We start from the raw sequence: 19,114 nt of genomic DNA, 5'->3' as shown, positions 1-19,114 counted from the left end.
CATAAATTATAAAGAAAAGAGCATGCATCTTGTCAAATATTTACATATTGTATGACTATGTATCGGTGTCATACCGTACATTAGGATTTATTATTTTTGGGATTTAACGTCTTACCGACACTATTTAGGTTATATGGCGACTTTCCAGCATGATGTTGGAGGAAGACTACAGGTGTCCCTCCGTGCAATATTTCGTCACGGGCGGGCAGCTGGGTGGAACCACCGAGCTTCCGTACCGGATTTAATTTGGTTGTAATGGTAACCGTTATTTATCAGGTAAGGTTTCATTGGTTATTAATTTGTTAAATGTAAAATAATGATACGTATTTGTAGCAACTTCCTCTTGTGCAGTTTATATAATTTTCCCACAGGCATTTGATGATAATTTTCATTAATTGGCTTGTATCGAAGTTTGTTGGTTTTAATACTGGTATCAGTGCGTCTTTGCTTTAGGTAAATGACCCCTTTTAAAGAATTCAAAATAAGGCATAAACACACAAAATACTGGTCTTCTTTATTCTATATAAAATTGAGAATGATCTGTACCTTATTTTTTCTTGAATAATATTTTCAGCGCTGGATAAAAATCGAAGGAAAGGTGGTGGGGGAGGGGGTGTGCGGGGTCATGTTTGATGCAACAAACATATTTTAGTCAAACAATCCACAATAAAATCAACTAAAATGGAAACCCAAAATTGTAATGGCTGTCAATGACTTTTCATAGACTAGTTTCTATGACAAATTCTATGATGCTATCATTTATGTACAGATCTGTCATGTGATTTAAGGAAAATAGCTCTACAGAGCAAATAAATAAATAAATAGAAACACAACAAACGAAAAATCAGAAGAAGAAGAATTATTTTATTTGAATCCGCCATTATGTAACATTTACATTGAAAATCGCTTCATGCAACATTTTCATCAGTTGTATTTATTCTTGACGGATTTTTATAAGAAAAAAAAAGCGCGAAAACCAGAAACAAAATTGCTTTCATTCAGACAAAGCGTCGTGTAAAGTAAGCTGATATATAACATTTATACATAGTATTACCGATATTGTGTGGATAATGATAACAAAACTAAAAGCTTATTGCAGACCTACGTTATTTTCAGTTTCAACATTATCACAATTTGATGTCATTTGTAGAATTACATACATGTATCAGTGCTTGTCTAATGCGATGTAAAATTGTCAATTAATAGTGATCGCAATGTATTGAAGAGGATTCCGCGAACATGACAGTACTGTTAAAGGTATACTAAACCCGAATTTCATATTTGGAAACATTAACAAACACTACATATAGTTTAGGTAAACATAAAATTAACAAGTTTATGTGAATTAACAGTACTATGCATCAGATTTTAAACAGTAAACACTTTATTCATGTACAACTGAACACAATAAAAATGTGTACTATCACTCGACTGTTACTGCGTGACATTTAATTTTGAAGTTAAATATATTTGGTGAGGATTTACTACATTTGAAGTAGATATATAAAGATAAAATATTGTATATCTTTAATAAAAATATAACAATATATGTAAACAAATAAAACAGCCTTTTATATAATGCTTGGGGATATCAATATTAAACTATTTTACAGCATGCATATTTTGTTGTTTAAATGTGACTGTTAATATGTGTTAATACGTTTTCGTACTGGATAAGATGATTATAGTTATACACTGCAGTAAATTGTTTTCTGTTATTTTTCACCCGAACTTCACCCGAACTGTTAACAAGTAGCATACAGTATTAAGCAAATAACAAAGGTAAATATGCAAAAAAACAAAACAAAAAACCTTCACCAGTCTTCACGGAAATGTAAAAAAAAATCCCTGTTATGTTAGCAACAATTTTGATGAAACGAGCTAGCTAACTATTGTAGGTGAAATTCTTCTACTGATTTATAAGTGACTTACTACTCGTATTCTAGAAATAGTTACCAGTGGTCCGACATATAGTGTCAGGAACAGAGTAGAAAGAATAATAATACAAGCTGGAAAACATACTGATCATCAAGAATTTCAACTTAAAATGGAAAGAGCATTTTGTTGGTAGCAAATTGAAGTGCTGAAGACTTCTTGCATACTCAGACTCGTATACCCTGGCTTCCTGGCTGAAACGTTATTTTTAATGACCAACGCAACTAATTAACAATTAAATTTTAAGCCTTGAACCATTCGCAATGTTCGGAGCAAAGGGTAATAAAAGTATCGGTTCAGAAACAACCTGCTGCTATTAAATCCACTGCTAATGAAGAAAAATATTTGTGTAACGGGACCCTGTGTTAGAAAACTGATGACGCAAAAAGCGAGGGTTGCATTAGGACATTTAATTACCTTTGAGGGAAATTTATATGCATGAAACTAATTTTGGTTCCTGCGTGCTTTCTGTCAGTACTTGCATACTGCTAATTATATTTGCTATACTTGCATATGCTTTGTTTTTTTTTTGTGCTTGTGTTAGGTTAGCAGATGACAGCTGCATAATGACTGTCTGTACAGTACCAACATGGTAAGTCTCCTATTCTCTTTCGTGCTTGGTTACTGATTGTATATGACGATATTCATATTGAACAGAACAGATAATTTATATTATTGTATAGTTTTGAATGAATTATCATTTATTTCATTTATCATCTTTCGTTATAGAAAGCTGTTTACTTCAATTTCATTTATAGATGATAATTATTTTGGCATATACAAGTCAGCACCATCAGCTGCGCAATATAACATGTAACATATTAGCAAGAGACTTTACTTTAATGTTACTTTTTGCGATTTTTTTCTGTCAAAAATTTTTATAACTTCAACTGATTTTAGTAGTGTTATGATCACTAGTAAGATATTTAGCTGATATTTTTATTATAGTTGAGTCGGTTTTGAAAATTAACATATAAAGTAACGCATTTTTTCTGAACTTTTAAGTTTGCCTTCAAAAAGTAGCCTCAAAGAAAGCAAATTCGTTTATAAAATGTTTTTACGTCAATAAATATTCAACGTCTTTCGATAGAAAACAGTAGTATGTGAACGTTTTTGAAATAAAATAACAGCGTCTGTGCGATTTATAAGCTGAGTTTGTCTTTTCTTGATTCTTTTTTTTTTTTTGTTTAGATTGATTGATAGCTACTACTGATGAACTAAATCAAACTTAATTATTTATATTGCCGTTAGTCACCAAGCACGAAAGGAACACGAGGCTTACACTATTGGTATAAAACATTTCTTCTCATAAAATATATCACTCCAAACTATTCAATAAGACTTTCATCAAATACAGACTTTCACTGTTGATACACCATGTTCTAAAAGCTAAGATCAGCCGAATTTAATACGTTTAATCTTAACTCCCATTTATCTTTTTGCTGTATTTATGTATGCTTAGCTTATGCATAATGCTCTATGACATCTACACCTGATGCATCATGTACGCGGTCCAAAAATTGCAACTTCCTCAAAAAAGGCAAAAGTCAAAATAACTGATGCAAGATTTACAATCAGACAAATAGCTCGATACGCTGACATCTCAGTAGGAGTTGCTCATACAATTTAAGAATTAGGAAGATAAATGCAAGATGGATACCCAATCTGCTTACAGAAGACAAGAAACTTGCCCGTGTAAAAAGGACCAAAATATTGTTGAAATGGTTCCCAAAATACGACAGTCGATCTTTAGCAGTCGTCGTCACCAGCAATGAGACGTGGGTTTATTTTATGAGTCCTTTCGAAAGAACTAGAACAAAATATGAGCCACCAAAGAAGGGAAAGACAAAAACGTACCATGAGCGTCAGAAAGGTTATGTATGCCAAATTGCCGTACCAAATGGAACATTCGTAAATGCCAAGTTTTACAAACGCAAACTACTTCCCAAACTGAAGAAACACTAACAAACGCAGACTGGCAACGGGTTGCGGGATGTCAGACTATTGCATGACAATGCGTCTTCACACAAAGCGGCCATTGTACGTGACTTTCTGAAAAGGAAAAGGTGGTTGAGCTTCCCTACCCTTCGCATTCGCCCGATCTTGTCCCTTGTGACATTTTCCTGTTTCCAAGACTCATAAAATATTTTGCCGGAAGAAAAAAATCAAACATGTAAAAATTTCGGTTCGGCTATTTTCCAGTGCTGCACAGTATACCTAGAAAAGATTATAAAAACGCCTTTAAAATTGGATAAGAAGACTGAAATTATGTACGTCGCATGGTGGTGCATATTTTGAAAGAATGAGAAAATTATTTTGGCGTTGTTTGTTTACTACTAATAAAAAAAACAAATAATAGCAAAATAATAGCAGACTCGGTTTAATTAAATATGTTCATGAGAAATAATGAAATGTGCAACACTACTTATGCCACTCTCACCCAGTCATTTCCTCCCTAGCATCGGTTTACTTTTTTGTTGGGTTAAACCGCACCGACACAATTATATGTCCTTTGGCGCTTTTCCAGCTTTTGATGTTGGAGGAAGACCCCATGTGCCCATACGTGCATTATTTCATCACGAGCGGGTACCTGGGTATAACCACCGACCTTCCGTAAGCCATCTGGATGGTTTCCTCACATGAAGAATTCAACGCCTCGAGTGAGGCTCAAACTCAAATCGGTAAGGGGCAAGTGATTTGAAGTCAGTGTCCTTAATCACTCGGCAATGGAACCATCACCCCCCTCCCGCCCCCCTCCCCGCCCCCAGCATCCGTTTAAGCAGAATTTTATTACATTGGTATTGAATGGACTCTATGGTCCCAAAGGACGACCAGAAAATATAACAATGATACAGTGTGCACGTACTGGCGGATATTCCCTTCCATAAAATTTCAACATCCAGACATGTCACCTGGTTTCTTCAATATCATGATTGTCATGTATGCATTTTCATTCACAATAAGTTACCACTGTAATTGCTATTCGAGAATGATCAATACTCCGCAATTATTAAAATTGAGCCGCACCATGAGAAAACCAACATAGTGCGTTTGCGATCAGCTAGATCCAGACCATCCTGCGCATCCGCGCAGTCTGGTCAGGATCCACGCTGATCGCTTTCAAAGCCGATTGCAATTAGAGAATCTGTTAGCGAACAACATGGATCATGACCAGACTGCGCGGATGCGCAGGCTGGTCTGGATCCATGCTGGTCGCAAACGCACTATGTTGGTTTTCTAATGGTGCGGCTCAAATGGTAACGCTAGACATATACATAATGACCTCTGTCTTTAATTCAATATATCTCAAGGAAGGTACGTAACATCTACAACAGCAACAACCATTTTATTCGGTCAATAAGCATAAAATATGTTTCTAGTATTTATAAAGAGCAAACAAGAATAAAGAAGTTTATATAATTATTAAGATAAATACATGAATATGCATTGTCAACATTGATGACAGAAAAACAAAGCATTTCCATAGCTTGACTACCTGGCTTCATGGTTATTTTCTTAATATTTATAAAAACATTTTAAGCATCGTAAATAGCACATTCTTATCTGATGGCTAAACCGAAAAGCCCCCGAGGCCAGGGGCAATAAAAATGTAAATATAAAAACAACCTGCTAGAGTTATTTCCACTTTTAATAAAGAAAACTTAAATATGAGAAATATGACGGAACAAGCACAGGGACGGGAGCCCGAGTCTAAGATAAACAAAATAAATTTTGAAATAGAATACATTTGTATCTTTCTTTAAAAGATCTATTTATCTTCCGCTTTGTTGTATTCGTTTGTCTGATTTTATATGAATTCAGTATTCATTTCCGGTGTTGCTGAACCTTCTTCAAAACATTAAGGGTTTCGTTCTTCTTAAGTCAAAGAGAATATAAAAAATACATGAAAAAAAAAAAACTAAAACAAAAATACTACCTCCTCCATTCTTGTAACAGAAGTAAGGAAAACGCCATATATTCCCTAATCCTACAGTGTATCCCACAAGTGATAGGACAAACTCGAATTCCCCACCCCAGGTTTCCCTCACTGTTTCTTGTTCGTCTTTACTCGCATTTTGTCCATTCAAATCACTTTGTTCATCAGGATTTAAGTCCGACTGAAGTTCTTGCTCGATTTGCAAGTTTTGAAACTCGCTTGGCTGCGATTTCATCATAACTTCCGATCAGCAGCATACAGATCTTAACTGAACGGTGGCAAAATTACGCGCAATATACTGAATAGTTTCGGAACATTCAGGTTTAGCGAACATGACAATAATGTCGGGGTGAACAGTTTATTTCTGTAGTGTGTAGGTAATATTATGTTTATACCAACAAATATTTTCATATGCAATATAATTTGTATAGGAAGAAACAAAGCGTTTATTTTCATTTAAAGACGTATCCGGGAGTACTCAGTGCGCATCTTTTAGCACGTTAACTTTCATGCTACAAAAGGCTTTAAACATCAAGACTAAAATTTTTAAAAGAACGTTAAATTTTAGTTAAAACTTTCTTTTTTCTAAAAGGAAAGAACAAAATTGAATAGACACGATTATACAATATATTTACATGTATCTGGATTTAAGGATATTTTATATAAAAATTAGGAACTATATTTTTATCGGAAGGCGAATTTCAAATTAACATGGGTATGCCATTTAAACTGTTCTATTTAGATGTTGAAAATATAACTATCGATGCACTGATTTTGATTTCCTGATACTCACTTATTTTTTTGTAGCAAGCCGCTTTAAAAATGTAAATCTAAGAACTGATTGCTAGCGCGATTCAATGATTTGCAGGAAGCCCAAATGTCTTTTATACCCTTCTTAATGCACAGATATAGCTTTTTTATTCTTTTTTTTTGTCCAGCATGTTATGTATTAGTCTATACTAAGCTATTATACAATTTAGTTTCAATATGACTTAACATTTAGCCCGATGTCGGCAAGTGATTCTGCTGACCAAGATCAGCCCACAGGTGTTTGAAGCTCAATCAATAAAAATGTATACGCAGGTTATATCTCTTCATGGTATATTAAGTGGGTGGGATATGATAATGCATCCATTTTTTTGATAGAGCTTCAAGCGCCTGTGATCAGCCTGCACATCAGTGCAGCCTGATCATGGTCTGCACTGTTCACCATTCAGTCAGCAACTATTGGGTAAGCACCCCTTTTAGCAGTTAATGGTACTGTCGTACTAAATGATGGACCAGTTCATTTTTAGAAATTTAGCAAGCTAATGAGGTAAGAATATATAACATATAGTACTATGACGAGGCCTTAGCACGGATACCATAGCAGGTATTATATATATCTAGCACTGATTTCTGAAAATGTATCGAATTCATATATTTTTTACCTTAATGTTCATGAATAATATAGTATTGAATAACTTAACAACTACTTAAAATTACATAAAAATTGCAAAGAAATGAAAAGAAGGGAGAATATGTGTTCTGTAGAACATTGGACATTTTTTAACATTATCAAATATTTTTTACTGGGAAATGCTTAATATAATTTTCAAAGATGCTTTAACTAGAAACGGGCTTTGGCACCAGATAATCCTTCTGGACTTTTTAACACGCAATTAATATCATTACATCCACAAAACTATACAAGCATTGAAACTGGAGAACTATAACTCTTCCCGATAATATGGGATAAAACATAGTATACACGTATATTGGAATTTTAATCGTAAGTAGTTTAAAGGGATACTCGGGAATTTTTGAAGAAATTCATGTAGAAGCATGGTTTATTCATCATTTATTCATGATTTATTCATCACAAAAGACACCAAACAAATCTTGCTTAAATGATGCTTACACTGTAACAGTATGTAGAAACCTGATCAAGCACACATGAAAAGTTGTGTGCCCTTGACCTATATAACCTGATGCATGCTTTATCTGGGGCCTGTCTTTAATACAGCAGGGAACTTCATTCACATTAAATTTTGTTAGAGCACAATCGATGTTGTTCTATATATTACTCCAGCATAGAAACATAACAATGACCACATGCGAAGTCGCGAAAACAGGTGATAAACCGTCCAATTCAAAGTATCTTAGTTCTTACCATGTTCGTAGTAAAAATGAGTAACATTTTAGAAAGAGAGGTATGTGACATTTTATAACTATCAGTTTTCATGTGTAATCTTGTCCTGTCAAAACAACAAAGTTTGTCGCCCATTATGTCAAATGAACAAAGTATATGTCTTTGGTAACTAAGAACGTCAGCAAAATGTGGGAATTATTGTTTCTACAACAATGTGTTAGATGTTTTATGTGCACCATTCCACCTGTATATATCGACGTAATAAGTTTTTATTGCTTACAAGCAGATACATGTACTACAATTCTAGTGCTGACAATTTTAAAATTATTAAAACCTTTCCGCACAGTATCTCGGGTGAAACCTACGAATGTTTCTAAACTTGTAATCTTGTTAACCTTTAGCCTGCTGGTGGCTAGTGATTCTGCCTTTGCGACCGGTGCAGACCAGGATCAGCCTGCACGTCTGTGCAGGCTGATCATGGTCTGCCCTGTTCGCTATTCAGTCACGGTAAATTTTCAGGAAACACCTCTTCAAATAATAAATGGTATTGCCCAAACTGAACGGTTGAAAAGTTCATTTTAGAAATGTAGCAGAGTAAAAGTTAAAAGTCTTACTGTTATCGATACTTACTTTTCTTTTACTCGGTCACGATTTCAGAAACTTCTTTAGGCTAATTTAAAATGTAAACATCTTTTTATATAATATACAGAATTTATTGATTCAATTAGTTTCATGCCAGTTTAGAATATATCAATAGAAACACGTTTATTATTTGAATTAGTGAACAAATGAGCTATCAAGAAAACAGAAACATTTTATTCAGTGACAGATCATTACCAGAATGATAACAATGTTTGTCCATATTAAATATTAAATAATAAATATATATTGCTCTGCTCAGCTGACACTTTACCTTAAATTATTAGTACAAACAAAAGTTACTTTGTATTGCCCAGAAACTGACCTAACTTTTAGTTATCCTTTTAATTCAGTTAAATAATATCCGAGAGAACTGTGGTTCATTGTAGATATCTATGTATCTATGTATATGGCTGTGTCGGGAATATTAGATATTTTCTTAGTTTGGAATTTAGGGGTGTTCTTCATCTTGTTCTTTGTAACAAAAACTGGATCAGGTTTGTTCTCTTAAAGTTTGAAAAATATAGAAAACATAACATAACCTGAAAAGAAAATAAGCAGAAAATGTCATATGAGCCGCGCCATGAGAAAACCAACATAGTGGGTTTGCGACCAGCATGGATCCAGACCAGCCTGCGCATCCGGGCAGTCTGGTCAGGATCCATGCTGTTCGCTTTCAAAGCCTATTGTAATTAGAGAAACCGTTAGCGAACAGCATGGATCCTGACCAGACTGCGCGGATGCGCAGACTGGTCTGGATCCATGCTGGTCGCAAAGCCACTATGTTGGTTTTCCCATGACACGTCTCATATATCTTAATTGGATATAAAAGGATAATAGATACGAGTAACCCTCAACCGGGTGAAAATGATTTCGCAAATTAAAGACGAAAAATTAAGACGAAATGCCATTTTTCCCCTCTTGCGTTGAAATTTTTGCTTTGGTTCTAAATTATCAGAAACTTTGACTTAAACCTTGGTAACGAAGTGTCAGAAAGTTTTTCTTTGTTACATCTAGGAAAATAATAAAAAAAATCTGATAAGCGAACAAGTCACCGAATATTCTGATTGTCTAATAAATGGTAAATTAATTACGAATCTTTCAGTTATGTGAAACCGCAAATTTTCGCGTCGCTAGTTTTCTCAAATATGAATATGTCCAAAATATTCCAATTGTCAAATAACCTACCTGCACCCCAAGCAAGGCTTAACCATAGTTTAACATCAAATTCATATAAAAGAATAGTTACATCGGCTGAAGTACTTGAAAATATTGTATCTACTTAAACGAAACAGAGAATTTGAAATGACTCAAGTAGCGATAAATTATAAAATTGCAATCATGAAAATACAGTTATAATACATTAACTTATCGTATGAAAAGATACAAAAGTTCTGAACTAAAATGTCCAATAGGAGTGTTATATAGGGACATATTCTACAGCAAATAAAGAAAGCCTTCGCCGGCCGAAAACGTTGTTTTCACCAGAAATATTGTCTTGTTCCTACGCCATCAAACGGGTTATTCATTTTGATAAAATAACATCTACAGACTTTAAACAATAACATATCTACAGCAAATGTATTGTAAAATATTATTTTTTGCTTTTAATTTGTGAAACCGCGATTCTTAGCTAGATATGAGTTGTGTCGCTAGTGTTCCGATTGCCCAATAACTGGCTGCACAAATCTTCCAGTGTAATCTACTTAGTTATTACATACACTATTCTATTCTCCGTTAAATTACACTGGTACCGGAAACGTCAAATTTTTTCCATACACTGACGCCTGAATTTCATATCGGGTGCATGACGTAATTCAGTGTGTGTTGTTGCACTATTTTTTTTCTATTTAGTTCAGTATTGTCAATCCTATTCAGTCTATTGAACATATTTATGATATTTACATAATATTTATACGTGTAGATGCGTATGTAATAAAAAGGTTATTATCTTTGCATCGGGAAATATGCACTCGTTCTTCAGCGGAAGAATATTGCGCTCCTAAAGTCGCGCAATATTTCCGCTGAAGAACTCGTGCATATTTCCCCATACAAAGCTAATAACCTATAATTATTATCTACATTTAAAAAATTTTAACAAGTTTTCAATATTACTGATAATTGTTTTGAGTTAAAAAAATAACTTGCAGTGTATGGCGGCCAATTCTTGTATATACCATACAATGGCACCAGGCCTAACAACACAGTGGCCCGGAACGTCTGTAAAAGTTATGCAACTTGTGAGCTGGCAGTGATAGATACCCAGGCGGAATATGACAGAATGTACGCATATTTCGACAAAACTTTGTAAGTATCCAAAGGTTTATGCATATTATTACAGTCAAATATTTTAAATATTCAGATAAATCACGCACTTGTCAACAAACTGTCTTAACCTTTGTAATTTAAGGTTTAAAGTCTTTTGTCGACGAGCCGGCTAATCATGAGCAAGAGTAGATGTAAAAATTCTGCGCATTCGGTACACATCTGTTTAGATATATTAACCAAGTAAAGAGAGGGGTAGAAAAAAAAAACTTGTCCCACTAGATTTACCAAGAAGAAGAACGTTTAATATCATAGTACAGTATGATCCATCAAATTTTCGTATATTTTGAAGTATTTACGCTGTAACGAGATGAGAATTAGTGTAACTGGGTCACACAAGAACGAGAACCATATTCTGATACAAATGTTACGCTGATTTACGCCAAACGTTCAGTTGTTCAAGCAGTTCATGATCATGGAATGAAAAGAACACATGTTTTATATCGTAGTATAACAAAGCAACTAATTATATCGTCATATAAAAACACTCTCTGGAAATTCTTCAACAATTCTATCTACCTTTTTATTATATACCTATATAAATTCTGTAAAAAATCGGCTTGTATTTCACAATTAAATATGAACAGACAAACAAAATTCCGTATTGTACCTTTTAGAATCCGTATTGTACCTTCCGTATTGTATGCTGCCAGACTATTTTCATCAATATGCATGACCAGACACATTTCTATAAAAAGCGCACATAAAAACTTCACTAAGTTCCATGTAATATCGATAAACATTGGAGATTTCGTTCAAGAACAAAACAAGAATCAAAATGGTAAAGGTATGTAATAATAGGATCATTATAACAATAGCTAGATCTGGGACTTTGTATTCGGCTCTCGTGGATTTTGCAAGGTCGGATCACACTCGGCGCTTGCGCGCCTCGTGAGATCCAATCTGGCAAAATCCACTCGAGCCGAATACTGCATCCCAGATCAAGCTACTGTTATAATAACCCTATATTATTATTATTATTATTATTATACCAGATTTTATATAGCGCCCTTTTCATGATAAACGCGAAATCATCCTTACTAGTACAGACATAGAGCGATCTGACCAGAGGGACAGAGTGAGATAAAGCCCCCAGAGCAGACAGAACTTTTCAGATACAGACGTGTCCGGCTAACTTAGCCTAGCTCTTTTCGAATAGACAGTCTGGTTCTTTAACGTGCCCGGTGTATAGCAACGATACACGCGAAGCCCTCTTTCTTGGGAAGAACCATCACAGGCCGCCAGTGAGGTGGGAGACACTCAAGAGCATGTCAGAAATTTCCAGTGCCTGGACCGGGATTCGAACCCCAGACCTCTGGATTGACAGTCAACCGTGTTAGCACTAGACCACCGGCCAATGATATTTACTTTTTGGTGCCTTTTTATATGACTAATCCGCTAAAGATTCTACGTTATCCTATGGAACATAGACCACAGCCAACAAGAGTAATAGCAGAGTCGGATTAATTGAGCTACTGAAATTTTGCAACACCTTTTATACCGGCTTAGTCGGAACTCAGTGGCTGAGTGGTTAAAGTTGCAGACTTCAAATCACTTGCTCCTTATCGATTTGGGTCTGACGGCTGACTTACGGTGTAGAATTCTTTCATGTGTAGAAGCCATTCAGCTGTCCTATGGAAGGTCCTAGGTTCTAACCATGTGCCAGCTAGATAACTGAATGGGTACTCGGGTTCTTCACCATTTAAACTAGTTGGAAAGTCGCTGAATGACCAATGAATATGTCGAAGTGACGTTAACTAAAATCCATAACACCCCCGCCCCCGCCCCCCCCCCCTCACTCAAAAGGTCAAATTCTGACTGGTTTAAAAAATACTGTGATCTGACGTAAAAGATATATAGAACTTTTTATATAACATGTGTTGTACTAATAGTGAAAGGAATCATGTGTGAGTGTGTTAATCCATTACGTGACTTAGCCTATCTCTTTGCGAATAGACAGTCTGGTTCTTTAACGTGCCCGGTGTATAGCACCGATACATGCGAAGCCGTCTTTCCTGGGAAGAACCAGTACAAGCCTCATAGTCATCATTTTTCATTTTACACGTATATTCATATTTCTTAGGATGAAAATGTTTCATATCATACTCGCAGGAATTCAATATCTATCTTATTCTACCGGAAACATATAAAGGTCAAAACATTTACTGGATAATCAATATAATGATTCAAATGATTTCTTATCCAATAGCATAAAGACTGTAGGAGTCTTTACTAAAGAGCACTCCGAAATGACTGCGAATTTGCTGTACATAAAGCATACATAACCATATATTGCGTTTCGCCAATATCGTAATCGACATCAGTAATGTTCGAAAAACGGTGATAACTTTCTTATTTCTAAAGCAAACATATGTGTGAGTACTAATTTTTTTAGTTAGAGCATTTCCTATCCGAATATTATAGTTTTAATTCCAATTTTAATAAAACTTGTTTTTTGAATTTTTTTGGCACGGAGAGCAAATCTTTGAAAAGAAAAAAGAAATCGGCAGGGCTCACACATACATAAAAATTAGAAGCGCCTCGTCAGTTAGTTAGTCAGTGTGAAAGTATCATATCACCCAACGGGAGATATGAGAAATAATATCACCTGCGCAGAAAAAACAAAATAACGATTTCTCCTATGAGATATCAAATCTCTGAGGAATGTGATATACATGTATTACTATTTTAATTAAACTAATGCATTGGGTATTTTATGAGGTATACTAAATCATCATAATTATCATCGTAATTATTATTGTTTTATTGTTGTTACATTTTTCCCGTATCGTTAGAGGAGCAAATTTTACACTGCCAAGTGCTATTTGGATCGGCCTATACTGGGTAGATGTGACAGGCTTAGGAAATTATACCCACTTCTGGGAGACTTCCGGTACCATGAAGGATCTAACCTGGAGTAAATGGGATGCTGGAGAGCCAAATGGAGCTGGAACTGAAAATTGTGGCCGGATACACACCAACATGTACTTCAGAACCATACAATGCTCAGGGAATTATGACATCCTGTGTGAAGGAACAGGTTATCTTTTTTCTTCTTCCTTGATTTAGTGTATAAACGTATCATTAATACGTTGACTGACTGCTTCCTGGGTTATCCTACAAAAGAACTCGAGATAATCGTGAAACTCAGTTATCTCACTGACTTCTTGTGCATTAATCGGTTACTTGTGTTTTCGTTTTAGATTATTTTATTTCATTTTGCCATTTTTAAGTTAGCTTTTATTTTATCTACAAGCTATATTGAATTAATGACTCCTGAGCCTTAACAGCGTTTAGCTTCGACGGCTAAGTACTTTGTTTTCTTGAAGGTTCAATATCTTAATGTAAGGTTCTAATTAAAACAAAAATGGCAGTATGTCTCTTCAGTTGAATATCCTTGCGGATACAACATCACGACATTGTCATGTACGCTCAGCTTGACAAAAGTTTAATTTAGAAGCCTTTTTGTTTCGTGTATAAACAAAGGAAACTTTTATTTTCATTCTTTTACAGGAAGTTCATCTTGTACCAAAGGTTCAGAAGAAGAGGTAAACAAGTCATTAATATATAGTGTAGAGACATGCTCGCTGATACGGTGATATTTATATTAAGGTAGTGGACCCGTAATGACATTTGGCAGTTTCTCTATAATTACGTATACTTCGTATTGGATGCTAGTTGCTCGTATGAACTACGTAAACAGCCGGAGAATGCCGAAGTAGTATCGTGAGAATACGTAATCGGGCGTAAATTGCCGAACGACATTACGAGCCCATAATCTTAAATGTATCTTCGTCTTTATTTCGTATATAGGTTCATTTTATGTTTTGATTGCTATGTGTTCTATAAAGGATGGCTTAATATCGTATAGTATAACTACTGCAGTAATATTTTTATTTAGGATATACTTATTTATTTTAGCTCGATTGAGCTTATTTGAACCACAGTCGAGGAGATTAATATTTTTAATATTTCTATTTGAAAATTACATTTAATTTTGGTCATCTTAAAGGATACCCATATCTATTTTATGTTTAATTTATCACAAAGTCATGTACATTTTCTTTAAAATAAATACGTATCCATGCATTTTGTAACTCATGAAACATAATGTCTAAAATCAATTTTATATGGCAGTCGACTTATGTCTCTTTTGAATTTTAGTGCAAACTGTTTTCGATGTGTTGGTGGACGCCCGCTCGGATCGGACTGACAAGTGGTTTTACCAGCTTGTTTGTGTTCTTCTGTCTGTTGTGTGTGGGATGGAAATGCTGGTGTGCCCCGAAAGCCCAAGTTGGATATGAACAAGATGAAGACGATGAAGATGAAGATGATGGGAGCGACAACAGTAAAAGGGGCGTACATAACGTTGTAAGTATTTAATGTATATTCATGATTCATGATGAAATCGCAAGGTAGCATATCATTATGTAGTATGTCAAGTGTAATGCTAAACATTCATTTTTTTAAGTTAATGTTAATAACTTTGAAGAACAAAAGTTACCTGAACACATTTACTCAAAGATCAATGGCAATCACTTAGTGTTGTCAAACCATTTTGCCCTTACACTATTTTATGTTCCACATGTTATTCATATATTTTTTTTGTAATAAATATGTCAAAGAGAGAATAACTTTGATTAACTTAAAGAGAGATCAAATAAAATATTATTAAATAATAGATAAATATATCACACGATTAGGGATATTGGTCACACGAAGATATGGTTTTGGACGAGCATTTGTAACGGTTTCAGGACGATTTTTATATATCATTTATTGTTACCGAAAAATGAAAGTACGTTGCATTTCACAAAAATGATAGGTCTGTTCAATATTTGACTTATTTTTGATAATATTGTGTGATTTTTCCTGAAAAAGGGATCAACTCTTTGTGATTTAATATATACGCTTCAGAATTTTGACCGCACGAAGAAATGGTTTCGGACGAGCCTTGGTAACGGATTTCTGAGCAAAACGTCACGGATTTCAGGAAAATTTCTGTTTTGTTTACTGTTATCAAAATTTAAAATAAGTTGTCAATTTGATATGTCTGCTTATATTTGACTTATTTTTGATAATTTAGTGTAATTCGCCTAAAATAAGTAGTCCATCATTGAACAGATTATGTAAATAGCAAAATAAGAAATGTCATTTTGTCTTAAATGTCACAGATTTCATGCCTACCCATTTTCATTGTCACGGTTTTCTCTCCACAGTCTGGCATATTTATATCATAGAAATACTTCCAATTTCCATTATCAACCATAAATTCGTCAGCTATACACGAGACAGACATTTCAGGTACCAGTAAGTTACCAACACGTTTTTCAGTTACTGTTGGTGACAGTTCATACCTGAACAAATTCTCTCATTGATTTTACCAAATCCTATTGAAATCTATTGTTGACATTTAAACAGAACTTTTTTGATTGTGGAATTGTTCATTACTTGGATGTTTGGCAGAATGAATTCAGAAGCTTTGAGACTTTTCTCGAATATTTTACATCTGGACAGTTAAATATGTCAGATTTTTTCTTGTTTCAAATTCGCATGTATTTGATTTGTTATCTTAACGAAAGCTTTCAAACAACTCTTGAACTGGATATACTTTGTATAAAATAGGGATAGCCCTTAGATCTTCTCTGCTGTAATAAACACATGGCGTAATGAAGGTTATCAATTTGGCGGAATTTTAGAGCGACCCAAAACAACGGGTTTATTACGTGTTTTGATCTGCTACAATATAACCTTCAGAAGCAAGTTTCATTCTTGTACCCATTGTCTTTTTTTTTGAAAAACCACAGATCCACAAACAGACTAAAGAAGGTGCCTTTCAACCTCCCTCGTTAGTACATGTCTGTCTGCAGATTTTTACTAGTAACCACACTGAAGTGGGAGTTTAAGAGCGGAACAAGATAAGCTTTGCCGTATTGCCGAATACTAGTACCGGATAAATTGAAAGCGGTTTCAAGAGGTTATGACAGGGACAGAAAACTGCAGGGCTATGCATTTTTTCATTCAAAGTTCACCCGACTCGTGAGCGCTTTGAAAGCTGCATATAAGGTAGCAGATTATACGGATTTGAAACAAGAAACGACGGAATCTGTCAATTTTGATTGTCTACAGGTAAAACGTTTGCGCGAAGAGAAAAGGCACCATGATCTCGAGTATTATTCTGTAAAATATCCGAGCGATTGGCATTTCCCAATTTATGAAATATAAAATTGTGTAAAGATGCCGGTAAAAGATTTCAACAGGATATGATAAAATATCTGTTAGAGAGTTGATCGGATATGACTGTCACCAACGTTAAATGAAAAATGTGAGCGACTCGTTGGTAACTTACTGGCATGAAATGTCGGCCTCATGTATCACAGACGAATTTTCAATAAAGGAAATATCCAAATTATTAGAGATATATTTCTAAGATATATATCTGTCATACTGTAAACAGAAATCCGTGACATGGAAAATATGTCATCATTAATTCCGTGACCTTTAAGAGACAAAATTGCATTGATTCTATCTTATTATTATCATAATATGTTGAATGACAGACATTTGTAGGCAAAATAACACTATGATATCAAAAAGAAGTCAAATATTGAACAGAAATATCAATGCTGTGAAAGGCCAACTTATTTTCGATAAAAACACAGAAATCGTCCTTTGCTCTGAATCCGTTACTTAGGTTCTACCGAAACCATTTCTTCGCGTAATCGGCATTCCTAAGCGTATATACCAAGTCACTGATAGTTAATCATAGAGGAAATTTCTGTCACTGGGGTGTTTTACGCTGTTATTGCAAAAAAAATAATCTTGCATTCAAAAGATTTCAATATGAATAGCATTCCTTTGTGATATTTATTTGTTTTGTGTTTGTATGGCGAAATAAACCCATTATCTCTAAACTCGAACAACTTCATTTGTTTGACCGAGATGTACATACATTGTTGAACACCTTTATTTTATCTTCTTCTTTTTTTGTATTCATGTGCGAATTTCAGCGATACATCAGTGCCGAATGTTACAGCAGTAATATGCGAAAACAGCGATCTTTCTTATTCAATATATTATTCGTGAAAATGGTTCAAAAAGTATTGCTAAAGGTTAAGGGTTGGCCCCAAGCTACAATCCTGTACCATAATGCTATGATTTGGAATGATAAACTTGGACAAAAAATCAACTTGATATCAAAATTCTTATTTACACGAATCCATATTTTCCACATACATTATTCTTTGTTAAACTGTGTTTGTTGTATTTTCTTACTCTCTCATGTCTAAAAGATACGCTTTACGATACGAGCCGTGCCATGAGAAAACCAACATAGTGGCTTTGCGACCAGCATGGATCCAGACCAGCCTGCACATCCGCGCAGTCTGGTCAGGATCCATGCTGTTCGCTTCCAAAGCCTATTGCAATTAGAGAAACTGTTACCGAACAGCATGGATCCTGACCAGACTGCGCGGATGCGCAGGCTGGTCTGGATCCATGCTGGTCGCAAAGCCGCTATGTTGGTTTTCTCATGGCATAGCTCATATTATTTTGTTTGTGATTTCAGATATTATGAACTAGTCCTGTGTCTTTAATCAGTTGCAGTAACTGTTTTAGATTTAAGTGCAAAACGCCCGCTCAGTCAGTTTCTATAGCTACATATGTTAACCTACGTACCCAGTTACCTACTTTTTCCTATTTTTTTCTAGATGAAAAACCACAACATTGATCACATGCCAGTGGTGTCACCTTCACAGACTGCAGGAATAAATTCAGTGATACTGAATAAAAGAGAAAATTCCTGGATGTCACCTGAGGAACTCAGCTTCAGTGCCAGATATTCCTACAAACACTGAAAAAGTAGTGCAAGCAAATTAACACATTGTTTCTTAGTCAGAACTGGAAACGAAAGCATATCTACACTTTTGGGACAAAGAAATTATTTTAAAGATAGTATCGGAAAAAAACTAATAACGTAGTATCAACATTGAACATTACTGATAATATCTAGAACACTGTATCGATATTGACCTGTTAAGACATGTTTTCAGAACGTACTTGCCGCGAACCGTAACCACATAGAAGTGTATGTATATACAAATGTATATGCATATGATTAACATATAGTAAAAACACAAATACTACAT

The 19,114-nt window shown here is 34.8% G+C and overlaps 1 protein-coding gene across 1 annotated transcript; it reads left to right on the top strand.

Moving 5' to 3' along the window:
• Positions 1–10: 10 nt before the first annotated feature.
• Positions 11–18,832, top strand: LOC123526562 (uncharacterized). Its single transcript, XM_045305779.2, has 6 exons — positions 11–276; positions 10,793–10,949; positions 13,763–14,007; positions 14,481–14,515; positions 15,132–15,338; positions 18,677–18,832. Exons 2-6 carry the CDS (start codon positions 10,924–10,926, stop codon positions 18,821–18,823), a joined length of 660 nt encoding a protein of 219 aa, XP_045161714.2. The 5' UTR covers positions 11–276; positions 10,793–10,923; the 3' UTR covers positions 18,824–18,832.
• Positions 18,833–19,114: the final 282 nt, after the last annotated feature.

This window comes from Mercenaria mercenaria, chromosome 14 (genome assembly GCF_021730395.1).
Source record: "Mercenaria mercenaria strain notata chromosome 14, MADL_Memer_1, whole genome shotgun sequence".
Lineage (NCBI taxonomy): Eukaryota > Metazoa > Mollusca > Bivalvia > Venerida > Veneridae > Mercenaria > Mercenaria mercenaria.
The sequence above is the reverse complement of the archived record's forward strand: the minus strand, read 5'-3'. Positions and strand labels throughout refer to the sequence as shown.